General features: G+C 42.1%; 1 protein-coding gene across 1 annotated transcript in view; it reads right to left on the minus strand.

Moving 5' to 3' along the window:
• PALMD (palmdelphin) overlaps positions 1 to 18,406 on the minus strand; it is a 57,336-nt gene that overhangs the window by 21,501 nt on the left and 17,429 nt on the right. The window contains exon 2 of the mRNA XM_081914238.1: positions 3,960 to 4,005. Within this exon, the coding sequence (XP_081770364.1) occupies positions 3,960 to 4,004 (45 nt within the window). The 5' untranslated portion in view covers position 4,005. The remainder of the gene's footprint in view (positions 1 to 3,959; positions 4,006 to 18,406) is intronic.

Here is an 18,406-nt window from a genome sequence, read left to right on the forward strand (position 1 = left end):
AGCTACAACAGAATTCTTCTTTCAAGCTGAATTTCAGTGAGGAGAGAAGTGGTTGAAGGGACTCAGTGAGCGCCAGAGAAAGACATGTGTGCCTACAGGCCCATTGGTGACTCCTGCCATAGAAGTTCACAGCAGTGTGTTGGAGGTGATATTTTTGTTTTTGATTATTCTGGATAAAGAATTTTTGTGTTGTTTTTTTTTTTTTTGCATACTTAGGGATATTGTATCATGTAATTTTATATTTTCTTGTAAATAGCTTTGGGACTCCTTTCAGTTGTGTGAAGGGATAAATAATTGAATTAAACTAAACTAAACTACCCCGCCCCCCCAGTGCCCTGCCCATATATATATATGTTAGGAGCTTGTTCTACTCTCGAGTAGGACCCTGGCAGAGACACATGCCCGACTGGCATGTTCCCTCCCTCCTGGTTGATCGTTTGGGAGCTTCAAAAGCTTTCTTCTGCCAGAACATCACAGCGACCGATGCCAACAGACACCGGCACACTTAGGGATCCGCAGAATGTTTGCAGCTTGCATAACAGACCTCAGCAACTTAGCATTTTGGCTAATCTACTTTATTTACATATAAACACACACGGAGCAGTGCAACATGGCTCCCTCTCTCTCTAGCATCAGACAGCAAAAAGAAAAGAACAAAGGACAATAGTCCCACTTCATGGAACACAGTAACACAAACATCCTGTCTCCGACACTTCCCACTCTGTGGAGTCAAAACATACACCGTCATACCATCATGTGATACAAAAATCCCATGACTGCAATCATGGAGCAGGAATTCTAACTATATATATATATATATATGCAGGTTTTGGTGTCCTCGGGTGTCTTCCCGTGTAAAAGTTGGGGTGTCTAGGCGACGTTTCGACGAGGTCTCACTCGTCATCTTCAGGCATATATATATATATATATATATATATATTTGTTGTACCACTGCTGGGAATGGCATGAATGTGTGTATTGGAGCACAGTTTGGGACACCACTTTTCCAAACCTCCAGTTTTACCATTGCAATCTGCTAAAGCAACCCTATTCCCCCTGAAGAAAATATGTCCTACTGAAACAAGTGGAACTTCCTTCTAATATATTTGCTGCTGCTGCTGCTGCTGCTGCTGCTGTTGTTGTTTAAATCAAAAATCCACATCTCACTACAGTCATTGAAATGACTTGTGTGGGATCTTATATGGATATGGCTTGTAGTCATAGAAAATTCCAGAAGCGTAGTGATGATTGTTTTTGTTGTTTGCCTTTCTTACTACAAATCTTACATGAAACAGAAAAATTATATGTAAAGGCCTTTGACAGTGCAGTGAGAGGAAAGGAATTGAGCTTCTTCCAGCAACGAAAGAATTATTATTCAGCTATCAAGTTCCACTAATGCATTAGCCTTTATTCCATCCCCTTTCAATATATGTCAGTTGACACACTTTTAAAGCTTAAAAGCTGTTGCATTTCTCAGCTGGTTTTTTTTAATTAAAAAAACTTCATTAATTTCCAGCAAGAAATCTATGTGTTTAATCAAACCACTTTCTATATTAACTTGCATTTATTATCACTAAAGGGCCATATAAGCACAAATCTTTCAAAAGCAGCAAGCTAAATAAGGGTACCAGAACATAGCCAATGTTGAGACTAATAGCTTAGAAAATGTAACAATGTAAGGACCAGCCAGAATCCACAAGCCAAATTCTCATCTGCAGTGGGTTGTGGATGAAGATGCCTGGTCAAGCTTCTTGTAGTGAGGTTCCTCAGTTACTTCTAGGGTGCCCAAAAAAGCTCCCCCAACCAGCTTACCTCCCCTAAAAAACCCCCATACCTTCTTGAGGCACTCTCTCTTTCTTCAAACCCCTTCTTAACACACCCAGCTTTCCCATGAAGCCTTTAGCACAACCTCAAGTGCCCGCATCCTATTGTAACCAAGTTTAAATACATGTAATGGAAACAAACATGCATTCTCCCTCGGTATACCCCTGCCTCCTTTTCCTATACTTTCCTCTATTGTCTCCTCCATATTGAATTTTGGACTGCAAGCTGTCTAAGGCAGGCACCTGTCCTCTTGTATCGTACCAAGCAGCCATGTGTATTGATGGCACTGTATCAACAGTGCTTGACCAACTGAGTTGTCTAGTTCTAGTTACAGGTAGGTAGCCGTGTTGGTCTGCTGTAGTCGAAACAAAATAAAATTCAAAAAAATTCCTTCCAGTAGCACCTTAGAGACCAACTAAGTTTGTTATTGATATGAGCTTTCGTGTGCATGCAAGAAGAAGAAGAAATGTGCATGCACACAAAAGCTCATACCAATAACAAACTTAGTTGGTCTCTAAGGTGCTACTGGAAGGATTTATTTTTTATTTTGAGTTGTCTAGTGTTGTACTACTGCTATAGGCTCAAAGCAGGAAGCAAAATTTCTCCTTTACATTCCTATGGATGCGGGAAGAAATCCTCTATGTTTCTTGTGAACAACCTTGCAAACAAGCCCATAAAAGTTACTAGCCTGCAGATATTTGCGCACCGTGAATTAAGTCACTTGTGGTCTGAAAAGGGGAATGGAGAAGGCTTGACTCTCTTCCATCTTAAAAAAAGAGGAAGAAAATATTTCCGCAGCGGATCTTTTTATTCATGGGCTACAAAGTGAGTAGCCCGCATCGAGTGCCTTTTCACAGCTGGGTTGGGAAGCAATGAATGCATGACATTAGCCACTATCCTTTATCTATCCTGACATTTCCTATGACATTTTGTGTTTTGATGCATTTCCGCCCCAAACCAGTTTTGATCTGAATTGAGAAAAAGAACGACCAAGTTGTGTTGTAAGCTGGTAATGGGTACATTGCCAGTGGCTGCATTTGAGAGCATGACTATGGAGTTGTTTGATTGTGATGCCAGTTCACCAGCGAGAAGTCTTGCTATTCATGGAGAAACAAAATAAGAGTTTGAACCAAGGGTTGTGAAATAAATAGCTCCTGCAAGTTAAAGAACAGCTGAATTTACTTATTCCGTTCCTTAACCATCACCTCTTTAGTTCTGTAAGCAAGGGAAGCACTGGAAGCAATGGGAACATGCATGAAACAAAAATGTCAGAAAGAGCTTTCTCATTCTTCCAAAGCATGTTGCATCTAGCTTTAGTAGAGCTCCGAAGGAACATGATCATTATTGTGCTATGATGCCACCCACAGCCAATCATAGCTCTGCCCTTAAAGAATAGCCAGTGAACTAATCTACCGGCCCAAACCTGTCATGAGATGAGAGCATGAGGGTTAGATCAAATCAATAGGGAGCTAGACGTTAATGCTATTAGTTGTCATTCTTCCTCTTAAGAAAAGCACAGTTCTGAGACAACTTTCTGCAAGCGCTGGGTTCTTTATGAATAAAATATCTCCACCATAGTGTGAACTGAATTGAATTTCCCATATCATACTCCTTTAAAACACAGAGAATGTTGGTGTTCCCATGAGCTACCAACAAATACTCATTTAATTAAGCAGAGGATTAATTGCCCAGTGTACTTCTTTTCTTTTTAAACTATGGAATTTCCTTGTTCCAGTTCATTCTTAGCTTTCTGACCTGGTGTCCTTCAAATTAATGCACAGATGCACACTCACTGAGCCACTTGGTCTTAATGACAGCATCACATATGGCTGATATAAAACATTGCCTGACTCCTACATCTCTGGCATTCAGCACCTGGGAGCTAATGGTCAAATTTATGTGCCTGCCATAAATGCAAGTCATACGCAGAATTTTGCTGACTGCCCAAAGTTTGTAGTCTACAAAACGGAACAAAATAAGGACAGAAACGAAGGATTTCATACAGAACAGGGAGACGTTCCAGCCACCTAGTAACCTCTAAGCAGCTTTGATAATGATTTTCTAAAATATATATTACAAGACAGACAGACACACACAAGCATACATAAAGATTGATATAGAGAAGAAGTACTTACGGTTATGGCCTGAAATCTTTCCTTCAGCAGTTCAGCTTCTTCCATTCTAGAAATCAAACAAACACACTGGTTTTGAAATCTACAAAGAAACACTACATAGGCACAGAGGTTTCCCGTATGGAAGAGGAGGAGGGCGACGAGGCAAATGCTTCTGAAGGGTTATGATCTAATTCCCACAGAGGAGCGAGAATTCCCGACTTATGTGGTGTGTCTCCGAACAGATGAGCAAGTCGGCTCAGACAGACACATGTAATGAGGGTGTGCTAGGGAGGCAGACATCCAGAATACTGGCATGAGTTGACTGACAAGTTTGAACGGCAGAACACAAGCCCTTTTCCTTCTGCAGCTGCCAATTCTTTGTCGTAATCATATGCACACTTGGCATGCCATAGATTAACCGTTAACTGCCCAACCCCTCCCCCCAGCAAATCATATTTGCTGGAGTTCTTTAATGCGCAATGGTAGGAGTTATTTATAAAGAGGTGAAATGTAAATCCCTGACATCTTTAAGCCATACCCCTCATTTAATGTTCATTGAGATGCCGTCATCAGAATAATTAGCAGTTTTGTAGTATTTAAAGCTTTTCCTTTGTAACCCATACAGCTGCCCCTGTAAGGGCAGACTTTATAACTTGTACCCATAATACAGATGAGGGCTCGAGGCTGTGAAGAATTAGCTGGCCTGAGGTCACCTGATCACAACCTAAATTGTAACAGAGCTCTCTTTCGCTGGCTTCAAACTTTCCCTCAAAGTCCTTAGCTGCTATACTACACCAGATGTTAGCTTAATTAACCACAAACCTTGAAATTTCGAATACTCAGTTGGGGGGGGGCATGTGTTGCAAAATGTGTTTTCTTTGCTATGAAACCCTGCAAAAATTTGTCAGCCGTTTGGAGGGGATCCCAAATTTTGGGCTCCATAGTTAACGAAGCTCCAAATGCTGCCGTCCCACAGTGTTGTCTCTGTGTGTGGTAATTTATAATCATGGAATTAAGTTGGAAGGGACTCTGAGGATCATTGTCCAACACCCCTACAATGCTGGAATACGCAGCTGTCCCGTATGGTGATTGAACCCACAACCTTGGCGTTATCAGCACTATGCTCTAACCAACCGACCTATCCACTGAGTTTAAATTTAAATTTAAACTCAAATGTAGGCTTTAAAAACATTTTATAATCTAGTGATAGAAGTATACAGTGGTACCTCGGGTTACAGATGCTTCAAGTTACAGACACTTCAGGTTACAGATTCCGCTAACCCAGAAATAGTATCCTCAGGTTAAGAACTTTGCTTCAGGATGAGAACAGAAATCGTGTGGCGGCAGCGGGAGACCCCATTAGCTAAAGTGGTACCTCAGGTTAAGAACAGTTTCAGGTTAAGAACGGACCTCCAGAACGAATTAAGTTCTTAACCTGAGGTACCACTGTATAGCAGGTTCTTATAGCATTGTACAGTTGTGTACAATGTATGTACCAGCTGTGTGTATGTGGGGCACAGTCAGTGTGCTGTGTGCTACCAATGTCAGTGGCTACCATTTGGCAGTACAGTGCTAACAGAACCACCCCCTACCTTGGTTGCCACCCCATCTCCCTGTGGTGAGGAATTTGGGGTTGGGGTAAGCAAGAAGAGAATCAGGCAAGTCCTGCCACAGTCATGCCTTGGCCTCTGCAGAGGCAGCATTAAAGGAGAAAGGACCCCTGGACAGTTAGGTCCAGTCAAAGGCGACGATGGGGTGCGGTGCTCATCTCGCTTTTCAGGCCGAGGGAGCCGGCGTGTGTCCACAGACAGCTTTCCGGGTCATGTGGCCAGCATGACTAAACCGCTTCTGGTGCAATGGGACATCGTGATGGAAACCAGAGTGCACGGAAATGCCATTTACCTTCCCACCACAGCGGTACCTATTTATCTACTTGCACTTTGACGTGCTTTCAAACTTCTAGGTTGGCAGGAGTTTGGACAGAGCAATATGAACTCTGTCTGTCACAGAAAATGGTTCTCTAGGTCACCAATATGGCAATGCTTTGAGCTGACAATTTGAAATTTGGTGCAAGAATCACTTGCAATATATATAGACCCTAAAGTTTTGAAGTCCCCCAGTGGTGCAACAATTAAAAAGAAAAAGCACCAGTACATTTGCAAAGCTAAGCAGGGTCTGCTATGGTTTCAAATTGGATGGGGGAACCATATGTTGAGAATCCTGCATTGCAGGGGGTTGGGCTATAGATGACCCTCAAAAGTTCCTTCCAGCTCTATGGTTTTATGAAGTTCCATTGTGTATGTGGGGCCATAACCTACTCATAGTGATCAGGTTGTCTTTTGTAAGGTGACCTGGGAGTTTTTAGCATACACTGAAGGGCAGGATATAAATTAAAAGTGTTTAGAAAAGAAAAGAAGAAAGTGTTAATTCAGAATTATTAAGGACCTGATCTTTTCTATACATAGAAAATTAATGTTCCCCCTTTCATTATAGGGGAGTTTCCATACTCTGAAAGTAAAGCTGAGCCTTTTTTCAACAACTGTGAAGCTGAATGTGATTTTATACGACTGAGAACGTTGAGCAAGTTCTTTATCTTCCAAGTTAAAAGGGCAAGCATTCTAAAAATACACACAAAACTTGCAAAACAGGTAGAATGATGAAAAATAATATCTGCTCGTTGCAAAAAGACTGACAAATCTCTTCAAAGTGTAATCTGAGTTGGTTTGAAATTGTTCTGCGCCTTTGGTATCATGTAACTTCACAATCTCTTCAAATATAAATGAACATGGGAATAAGTATATGCTTTTTTTTTTTTTGAAAAATGTGCAGTGAAGCTGTGCCAGACCCTCCAAGTGCCCCTATTTTCCAGAGACAGTCCTGGATTTACAGAAGCTGTCCTGATTTCTGATCTGATCCCTGAATGTCCCACTTTTCCTTAGGACATCCCTACTTTCATTGGAGAAATGTTGGAGGGTATGGAGTTATGTGACCCCCAAGCCAAGGAGATAAGTAACTATACAAGCTTTAGAAGACATCTGAAGGTCTTTTAATGTTTAGTGTTTTATTATATTTTTATATATGTTCAGACCCTCCAAGTGTCCTTATTTTGCAGAGACAGTTCCAGATTTACAGAAGCCATCTTGGTTTCTGATTTGATCCTGGAATGTCCCACTTTTCCATAGGATGTCCCTATTTTTATTGGAGAAATGTTGGAGGGTATGGAGTTATCTGACCCCTGAGGTGTTTGAAGGGGATCCTGTATAGGGAAGGTTTTTTTTTTTAAAAAAATGTTTCATGTTTTATTATGTTTTTGTGTTGAAAGCAGTCAATAATAATAATGATGATGATGATGATGATGATGATGATGATGATGATGATGATGATGATGATGGAGGAATAGGACATCCCTATTTTCATCTGAGAAATGTTGGAGGGAATGATATGTTGGAAGAAGCCCAGAGGGGCTGGGGTATAAATAATAAAATTGTTGTTGTTGTAATGGAATGGGGTGTCCCTATTTTCATCAGATAAATGTTGAAGGGAATGCAGTGTCACTTGTCCATAGCACATAGATTTTGTGGCATTATTATCTGAATTACAAGTAGTAATGAACAGGCAAAACATTCTCTATCACTGTATCTCAGCTTTCCTCAACCTGGTGCCAGGGATTTGCAGCACTGTTATACCACTTTAACAGTCATGCCTCCCCCCTGCAAAGGACCCTGGGAACTATAGTTTGTTAAGAGTGCTGACGCCTGTTAGGAGACCTCCGTTCACCTCCTACAGAACTACAATTCCCAGAATGGTTTAACAATAACTCCTTCTTCACAGGAAACTCTGGGAATTGTAGCTCGGGAAGTGGGAGGGGTGGAGTTGGGGCCACCTCACAACCCTTAGCAGATCACAGTTCCCAGGATTCTCTAGGACAAACTGTGAAATTGGCACAACAGGGCTTTAAATTTATTATGTGAATGTGGCCTCTGTTTACAAAAAGTGACGTTCTACATTATTCATCTCAAAGCACTGTGCTGTAGACCTGATATCTTTCCCACAAAGCTGAAATTATGCAGATTGATGACCACAAAGGAAGGATAAGGCAATTTACAACATTATTGTTGCTGTGTTTTATTTTTATGTGTTTAATATTAAAGAGCTGATCAGAAGATGAAACCAAGTTCTAATATTCTAAAGTTTTGTCAGTGGCTGAACAATTATTTCTAAAGAAGGCAGAGGGCCTTCTCGGTAGTGGTGCCCACCCTGTGGAACACCCTCCCATCAGATGTCAAGGAAACAAACAACTATCTGAGTGGGCAGGGTATAATAATAATAATAATAATAATAATAGAGAGGATCCAAAAGAAGCCTAAAGAGACTTAAAAGGTGGCATCCAACACAGAACAGGCCCACTGAAGTCAATAAGCAATGGGCCTACCAGACCAGAAATACAGACATATGCAATAAAAAAGCATATAAATATTAATAATTTAAAATTAAACTCTGTAAGATAGAACACAATAAATCATACAGATATGAGTATGACTTAGTCTACCATGAGTATGATTTAGCCGAATACCCAAAATAAATAAAATGAAGTAGAAATGATTGTTTTCCAGCAATCAGTTTTACTTTTTTTACCTAAGTCAAAGTCCTGTTGCAAAATCACGCACAAAGAATTTCCAAATAATTGGCCACACTTGTCCTCCCTGTAACCTGATGCCCAGGCTTTTGGCCTATCCATCTTTGGTCATACTGAACAGCTGGTATTTTATCTTACAAAAGAACTTTTTAAGCATTTGAAGACTCCTGCTTTATCCTCCCTCTAGGGTCTCTGGCTCTGCCAAAGTTAAGTAGCAGAATAGTTTCAGACCTAGCCAGTCACTTTCTTTAAAAAACCCAAAAACAAAACCACCACCAACACCCAGCTGTTAAAAGACACAATAACCAGAGGAATTAATATGGTTAATATGGTTTGGTATTGCCCTTTTATAAGGTGTTCCAATTGCTACATGTTGCTTGCAAAATTTCTGTTTTGATTCCATAGTTGATTATATAGCAAGTGAATTGCATAGTGGTGCTAAATCACAGACTATCTGCTTGCCCCTACTTTTGTATAATTATAAATCTTCAGTGAACAAGTCAGCATCTTTTCTTTCCCCATTTTTATGTTATTTGCCTTTCTTTTAAACCAAGCATGGCTGTAGGTATTAGCAAAGTCTTTTAAATAATCCAGACAAGGCTTAGAAAGAGAATAAATTTGATAACACTTGAGTGCAGAAACAAAGAAACAAAAACCCCTGGTGTATAATTTGAGGAGAAAGGATCAAAGCCTTGCACATAGCAGTGAGGCACTGAACCAAACATGCAGAGGACAGAACTCACTTAGAACTACCCAGCCAATCAGGGCATGTTCTACCTCTGCAAACATCATATCACTCTGCCGGTTGCTAAAGAAGGGATATTTCAGTCCTCACCCATACTTAAGAGGGAGGAGAATCTGTTTTACTGTCAGGTATACATGAGGAAACATAGACTGAGCGCAAAGTTTGCTTAATAGTTTCAGTAGGTTTTATGTTCAGATTAGTTTGCATAGATATCATTGCAGACTAAGAATAATGTCACTGTTTTTCAAATGAGTCATGTTGTAAAAATTCATTCAATAGCTTCCTCACTTGTTGATAGTTGGAGTTTCCCCCCTTCAATCACTACTGTATGTTCTTTCCCCACCATTTTAAAAAAGGTAAAGCAGCCCTGACAGTTAAGTCCAGTCACGAACGACTCTGGGGTTGCGGCGCTCATCTCGCTTTACTGGCTGAGGGAGCTGATGTTTGTCCGCAGACAGTTTTTCCAGGTCATGTGGCCAGCATGACTAAGCCGCTTCTGGCAAAACCAGAGCAACGCACGGAAACGCCGTTTACCTTCCCGCCAGAACGGTACCTATTTATCTACTTGCACTTTGATGTGCTTTTGAACTGCTAGGTTGGCAGGAGCAGGGACCAAGCAACGGGAGCTCATCCCTTTGCAGGGATTCAAACCACCGACGTTCTGATCGGCAAGCCCTAGGCTCAGTAGACCACAGCACCACTCGCATCCCTTTCCCACCATTTACTTTAATCCAATTCTGAATTGGATTTGCATGGCAAAAGGGAGAAATGGACCAGCTGTCGTTTTGTCTGGCCTTAAGCCCACTTTGTCTATGATGGTGCCATAACCAAGATATCACATAGAGATAGCTCAGAAACTTCAACAGGCACGGTCTCTGTAAGATTCCTGGAAAAGAGTTGGTGAGATTTGTGACAATTAAAATAGTTTCCTTTACAGCTATTTTTACCAAGCCTGTTGTCCAAATTGGGAAGCCCGATCTACTGAAAACTGTTTCCAACCTTCGTTTCTCTGTAGCAGATACTGAGCAAACGTTTCTTTTGACCTAACGGATGTTGACTTATGAATGCAACATTTGTAGTCAATTTGATCTGGCAGGCTGATTGCATTCTTTTGTGGAGCCCACCCCTCACTGCATGCTTTTTGTATTCAGTTCTATTTCATAATGGATTATTTTTACCGCAGGAGTCTGCTTTCATGATGTATTACCAGAGCAAATAACGAAACAACTGTATTAGGTAGTGGGCGGGGCTCTTGCAGACTAGATAATCTTTTTTTAAAAAATAAAAAAAAACCCATAGGTGATTTTCATGGCAACACCAGCAGCTGAACATGAATATGGATATTTTGATCCTAAAGGCAATTTTAAATAACTGGTACACAGACTGGTACCAGTACATCAGAATTGCACCTGATATCCCACCACCCACAGCTTTTAACATCTTCTAAGACTGCTTCCCCCAATTCTGCAAGCCTGATATAAAACATTATTATTGTTGTATTTTATTTTTACGTGTTTAATTTTAAAGAGCTGATCAGGAGACGAAATCACTTTCATTTTTGAATGGAAATTGGAAGCATGCTTTTATTTATTTATTGCAAGAATTCATATCCTGCCTTTTGGGATATAAATCCTTCCAAGGCAGCATACAAGAAACACCGAGCTGCATTTGAAATACATAAACACACGCGAACATACACCAGGGCCCAGCCTCTGTGTTTCTCCATGAATCACTGTTCTGAGAAAGCCTCCTGGCTTGAGTGGGAGAAAGGAAGCCCAAAGCATGTAGACTTGTGTTGAAATAGCAGAGAGAGCCTCCTCTGAGGGCAGATCCTTCTGCATCTCCACACCCTCTCCAAGCAGAATACAAGGCCAGGGCAATGAGTCAAGGAGAGATGGGGTGATACACAGTCTCTTCTGTGGGTGGATGCTTTGATTATTATTTATTTTATTTCTAGTGGCATGCAGTCATCAGTTGTCTTGTGGCCCAACCCCATTGAATTCAGCAGGGCTTACTTCTGAGTAGACATAGTTGGGACTACATTGTTAGCCATGGAGCTCACTAGTGGCCCACTCACTTTCTCTCAGTCTAACTTTCCAAGACTCTTGAGATGATGGAACTGTGAGGTAGTGAACCATATTCACTGCCTTGTGAGATCCTTGGAGGAAAAACTGAGGTCCACACAGTTGGAAATGGGACTGCATTTAAAGTGATGGAGAAGGCAAAGGTGAGCAGTTGTCTTATGCAACGATGGACAATCTGAGGACCATTGACCATGCTGGAGCCTTTTCCTCATCACCATTGCAAGGAAGTCTCAGGCCTCAGGAAACAGGAAGCCTGTTGCCTGAGCTCCAAGACCTTCTTATGATGGTACTGAACCAGAGGGAGGGGAGGAGTCGTTGCAACTGTGGGATGTAAGAATCAGGTGCAGTCAAACACAACATTGCTAGAGTAGACATGATGGTTGTCTCAGTCCTCCAGCCGGAACTTCCTGCTATCCAGGACTGAGACGAAACTTCCTATGTGTAACTTGAGATGGGCGTGGCCTCTCCTGAAGTAAAAGAGCCAGAATCACAGGCTGGTGACCATCTTGTCTCTCTTGTCCCTATCGATGCCATCTTAACAACAGCACTACTAAGATGCACCCTTGGCTCCAGGCCAAGAGAAGAAAAGGGGGGCTTTCTCCCACAAGGAGATAGTGACCACATTTAAACTATGTTCTAACCTTTTAATAAGTCTGCCTTCTGGGAATCTTTGTGTGAACAGATGATTACTTGTGAGCAAATGTTTTATACTTTACAGAAGACTGTGTAGCATCTTATTTTAGGAAGGATTTAATTGGGAAAATAAAGGTCCGTATAGTTAAAGCTATGGTTTTCCCAATAGAGAGGTATGGAAGTGAGAGCTGGACTATAAAGAAGGCTGATCGCCGAAGAATTGATGCTTTTGAATTATGGTGTTGGAGGAGACTCTTGAGAGTCCCATGGACTGCAAGAAGATCAAACCTCTCCATTCTTAAGGAAATCAGCCCTGAGTGCTCACTGGAAGGACAGACTGTGAACCTGAGGCTCCAATACTTTGGCCACGTCGTGAGAAGAGAAGACTCCCTGGATAAGACCCTGATGTTGGGAAAGATGGAGGGCACAAGGAGAAGGGGACGACAGAGGACGAGATGGTTGGACAGTGTTCTCGAAGCTACCAGCATGAGTTTGACCAAACTGCGGGAGGCAGTGGAAGACAGGAGTGCCTGGCGTGCGCTGGTCCATGGGGTCATGAAGAGTTGGACACGACTAAATACTAAACAACAGCAACAACAAATGTGGAAAATACCAGGAAATATTTACAGAGACTCTAGCAAGGCTGAGCAAGCTATCTGCTATGCGTGTGTTTAAATAAAAGGGGAATGTTAACTCTGCTGATTTTGTTGAACTTGTAAAGACAAGTTGGGATGGGATATCTTAGACAATATATCCTTCCCCGCATCCCTAAACATTCCCACAGCAACATATCCTCCAACACGTCGAGGTGAAAAACTGCGACACGTGTCTTCCAGAAAGGCATTCCCACACAAGTCACATGACCTGCATGAGATCATGGTCCTGAAAGACACACTTTTTGGGAGGTGAGACTGTGGCACCCCAAATGGGCACCAAACTCTCACATGAAAATAAAAATGGGAGATTCCAGTTTTACTGCGATAGTTGAACGGTATGTAAACAGAGGCAGAGGCACTTGATTTGGGGAGGGCTGGTGGGTAATCTTTGGTGACATGACACCCTGTGCAAGGCCAAAATTTGGTGTCCCCAAATGGATCTTCTCAATTTTGCACCAACACTTCCCTGAATCTGGCGCTGGTTGGGCCCTCCATAGCAGGAACACTACAGCACAACAAGAAGGGTGAACCACAGTAATACACTAAATTCATGTATTTAATGAGAAAACACCTTAACTTTCATTGTGTTGTGTCTGATTACAAAATGGGTGTATTGGGAGAAAAGCACACTAAAATGCTGACCCTTTTTTGAGGACTCTCTTTCTAATGGCAAGCTGATGTGGAAATGTAACAAACTGAAAACTGAAAAAATGAGAACTGAAATTGACAGATTCTTCCAGCCGTAGTTGTTTTGTCTTTTCAGAGAAATGATTTTAAAACCTTGGACTAAGTGATTATAGCTCCCTCTGCCTAGTGGGAACATATCTCTTGACGTTGTCCTGGGACATTTGCTGAGATAATCCTACACCGTAGCAAGTGGCAAATGTTGTTTGTCTTTCTCCCTCGTACAAGAAGTTCCACGCCCTGAACCTCTGGAAGAAAGCTTTCCGTAACTCTGTTCCTCTGGGTGGAACACCCTTCCTATTTCTATTCATAACCACCCTGTTAAACCTTTTAAGTTGAAGAAAAAGGCCTCTTTAGCAGCGTTCTGGTCTGTAAACTGTTCTGGTCTCTGTAAATGTTAACATACTTTAAAAAAGAACCTGTTACTGGCATGTACCAGTCCCATGATGGTCCCCTGTGTGTTTTGTGGCAGACTTGTTCCCTTCCTGTCTTTTAAATATAGGATCTTTTATATGTAGTCTTCTTTCTTTCTTTCTTTCTTTCTTTCTTTCTTTCTTTCTTTCTTTCTTTCTTTCTTTCTTTCAACTCATTCTCATACAGAAATAAAACAGCAATCTTGGACATAAGATGTTTAATAATAATAATAATAATAATAATAATAATAATAATAATAATAATTTATTTATTTATTTATATCCCACCCTCCCCAGCTGAAGCCGGGCTCAGAGCAGCCAACAACAGTAAAAGTAACACAGTTTACATAAAATCACAATCAATTAATTGAAATTCATTCTAAAATCAATTCAAATCAGATTAATGGCAACCATTGGGCTAGAGTTCTATGAGGATTACTAAAGGAGGGGGTCAGACTGTGCCTTGGCCAAAGGCCTGGTGGAACAGCTCTGTCTTGCAGGCCCTGTGGAAAGATGTCAAGTCCCACAGGGCCCTAGTCTCTTGTGACAGAGCGTTCCACCAGATGGGGCCACAGTCGAAAAAGCCCTGGCTCTGGTTGAGGCCAGCCTAACCTCCCTGTGGCCTGGGATCCCGTGGCGAGGACTCCGTAAGGAGTCTTGCCACGGCATTCTGCACCCGCTGGAGTTTCTGGGTCAGGCTTTCTGAGGTTGATCTCTAGGGAGGACAATGTGAGAAGGATGCAGCAGTCATGTGCCATTCGATCCCAGCCCCTCAGGGGAAAGGCTGTGTTTGAAGGCTGCATGGCGTCCTTCTCATGCCGCCCTCCCCAAGCCGCTTTGAGAGGCTGGGATCTAATCAAATCCCAGCCTGGCAAAGTCACGCAGGGCTGGCTCAGGGAAGAAAAAGCTCCTGGGGTGATCGCTCTGGCAATCAAATAGTATTTCATCAGCAAAAAGACACCACTTACATAAACCCTTGCATGTTAAACACGTACATTTATTGAATTAGTAATCTATTTCCTTGAATCTAATTATCCTCAGAATTTTACAAGCAAAATATTTGACGGCATCTGTGTTCAGCTGGTTTACAATTTGGCATGTCCGGCAAAGCATAACTTAAATGTTTTGTATTATGGTTCTCATACCTGACAACCCGAAATCTAACTGAAAGTTTTTTGCAGTTTCCTCACGCATGGGGTGACACTTTCTTGGAAGTTATCATTGCAGGGAAAGGACCAGGGTAATGAATGGGCACTTGATAAGGGGAGTGCACAGGTCCCAAGAATCACTTTGTATCTGTACATACACATTCCCCCCCCCCCAATAAAATCTGATCTGTTTTTGAGTGACACTCTGTTCTTTCTGCTTCAATTTGTGCTCTTGATTCCAAGCCCACCCTTTACAAACTGGGTGCCCCGTTCCCTGCAATGGGAATTCTAAAAATGCATTGTTCCCCAATTTTGGCCAAAATGAAAGAAATTTACAGGCACAGAAACCCCTCCAGAGTGGATTAAGCCTGCCAAATTGTGGGCAAATAAATCCAGGGCTTTTCATTTAGGGCACCTTTCAACTTTGATTTTTTAAAAAAAACAAAAAAACCCCAAGGACAGGCGTATAACACTTTTTTTTTTTTTTGCCAGAATGGCATACAATTTGCAGGCATTGTGAGCTCTTCTGAGGGGATGAAGCCTGCCAAATTTCAGAATGGTGGCTGTAATGGTTCTCTCATAAAGGCAAACATTTTGCTGTTGGACTGGGGGCGGGGGTTCAATAAGAGCCATAGGGCTCAGGGTGTTGGAGGAAAAAGCCTAAATGCCTAGAGGAGACTGGGGTAGGGAGAAGCTAGTATACAAGCTTGGCCCCCACTGAGTGAAGTTCTCCAGCATTTCAGTTCTGCAAAATGTTCACAAGGTGGCTTTGCAATATTGAAATAATGGAATAAAAGTTACAAAACCATCAAAAATATGAATTATCAATATAAAAGAAGAAAAGTAAACAAGAAACAAAAGCTGCATTAAAAACGTCACCATGCAGGCAAATAATAATGTTATCTAAAAATATTCTCTTTGGCCTTGTATCTTTTATTGACTTCCTTTTGTTAAGGCCGATAGGAAATGTCGGGTGCCGATGAATATTAAATGACAAAAACAAAATGGTTGTGTCTCCAACTTTCATTTTAATCTCTGTCTCCCAGTGCTGATATGACCTTAATCTTAGCCTTCTGGACGATGCCCTACATTTCTGCATGAAAGGAGAAAAATCTCAGCATATTGCAATGATTTCCAGCGCCATTGGCATCGCTTAATTGCCGTGGTCACCAAAAGTAGGCCATTCTGACAGAGCGTATATCATTTGCTCATGTAAACAACACTTCTCAGCACTCTGACCCTTGAATGCCACCCTGTCATTTCACAACTGCTTGTAACATATTTCTGCATTTTTGCTCATGTGCTCCTTTGAAAGGATTCTTGCAGCTTTCTTGGCTTTCCCTGGAGTCTTAAATGTCAATTTCTCTGTTTAATGAGACATCCCTCCTCTCCCCTCCCTTGCAGCCTTAAATGGAGGAAACAGCTGTCTAGGGGCTGACATCCACACACAGTGTTTTTGTGATAAAGAACTGGCAGCTTCTGAAACCAGATTTAATTAAGACTAGCCTTTCTCCCGCAGTCTCATCAGAATAGCACACTCCCCTTGGAATGTCATTACCTTTCCTAACTACCTCAGGAAATAGTATTAGAAGATTATTAATTAAGGGGGAAATGTACAGAGCTCATTATAGATGGCTGCCAGGGAAAGTCAAATACTGTGATTATCTGGGGCCTTTGTGATATGTTTCTGTTGAGACTGTGATCACGAAAAACACTCCAAAACACTTCTGTTGTATTTTACCCTCCCATCCACACAGAAGACGCCCTTATGGGGGAGGCTTAACACTGAAACCTCTTCCGCTTATAACTTAATAGCAGCTTCTGCCAGGAAAATTAAACCAGTGATCAGGTTTTGGGTTTCCCATGTCAGTTTCCTGTTCTGCCTTAGCCAAGGCCCTGGCTGTTACTTCTGGTGTGGGCGGAGGGGATGTTTGTTCCAGTTCTGGCACACTGGCTGGACATTGGCTGCTCCATATCCGTCATGAAATTCTTGCTGTTGTTTCGAAGCGTTTGAGCTCTCCCTCGTAGTGTCCAAATGTAAACAGTGCTGTGGTGTTCTGCACTTAGCCTACGGTTCCACAACACCCACCATCCTCTACTTGTCGTAGAGATCCCCTTACGTATTTGAAACAGAAACACACCCCTGGCCCTCTCAGGCTTCTGCCTCACTGTTCCTCTCTGCTCTGGTTAAATGATGCACACCAGCGTGGTGTAGTGGTTAAGAGTGCTGGACTTGTAATCTGGTGAACTGGGTTTGCTTCCCCGCTCCTCCACATGCAGCTGCTGGGTGACCTTGGGCCAGTCACACTTCTTTGAAGTCTCTCAGCCCCACTCACCTCACAGAGTGTTTGTTGTGGGGGAGGAAGGGAAAGGAGAATGTTAGCCGCTTTGAGACTCCTTAAGAGAAGTGAAAGGCGGGATATCTTCTTCTTCTTCTTCTTCTTCTTCTTCTTCTTCTTCTTCTTCTTCTTCTTCTTCTTCTTCTTCTTCTTCTTCTTCTTCTTCGCCTCCTCCTCCCCCTCCTCCTCTCTGCAGAATAATACACCAAAGTACTGTGCAAAGACCAGCCAGTGTCAAACTATGCTTAGAGTGCTGGACTAGGACCAGAGAGGCCACTGTTAACAACCACACTAAGCCATGGTGCTCCCTGCGTTACTTTGGGCCTATCACTGTGTCCCATCCATAGAAGCCAAAACTGTGTGCAACCTCCAGCTTCATAAAGTAATATCTAACATCTTTCCCTCCCTCCCTCTGTGAGACCATACATGTACCCAGTGCTTTCCCCCCTAGAAAAATAGTTGCTGGTACTCACCATGAAGTTGTTACAGTAAGTGCCACACTTTCTAACAACAAAAAAGAGGTGCTGGTACTGTGTACCCTTGAGTACCCCCTGAAAAAGCACTGCATGTACCTATGGATTTCTGGTTAGCATCTTGCTCCACGTTTTACAGATTTTTCCCAAGACCAGCAGTAGCTTTTTCTGTAATGGATGGTTCCCATTATTCTGAGTTTTGAGATGTCAATTTATAGTGAATGCTGTAGCTGAGAAGTCATTTAGAATTACTAGGTTATATAAGAATGGGACCTGCAACAACATGTGGATTGTTCCTGATTGCTCCTGATCCAGAGTTCCAGGATCTTCAGTTCCACCCGTCTTCTCCAGTTTATGCCTCTTGAAAGCTTTGGGTTCCCCGAAGCATGTTGAAGCCTCTTTCTTGTGCATGGATGGCTCTGTTTTGGCCAAATAAGGATTGGCACTGAAGATAGAACTCCTGGGCTTGCTGAAGGTTCAAATGGAGTTATGTAGAAGAAGAAGAGTTTGGATTTGATATCCCGCCTTTCACTCCCCTTCAGGAGTCTCAAAGCGGCTAACATTCTCCTTTCCCTTCCTCCCCCACAACAAACACTCTGTGAGGTGAGTGTAAAGTTATAAATACTTTTTTATCCACTTGCAGAGAACAGTGGTACC

This window comes from Podarcis melisellensis, assembly GCF_964234715.1.
Source record: "Podarcis melisellensis genome assembly, chromosome: 6".
Classification (NCBI taxonomy): Eukaryota; Metazoa; Chordata; class Lepidosauria; order Squamata; family Lacertidae; genus Podarcis; species Podarcis melisellensis.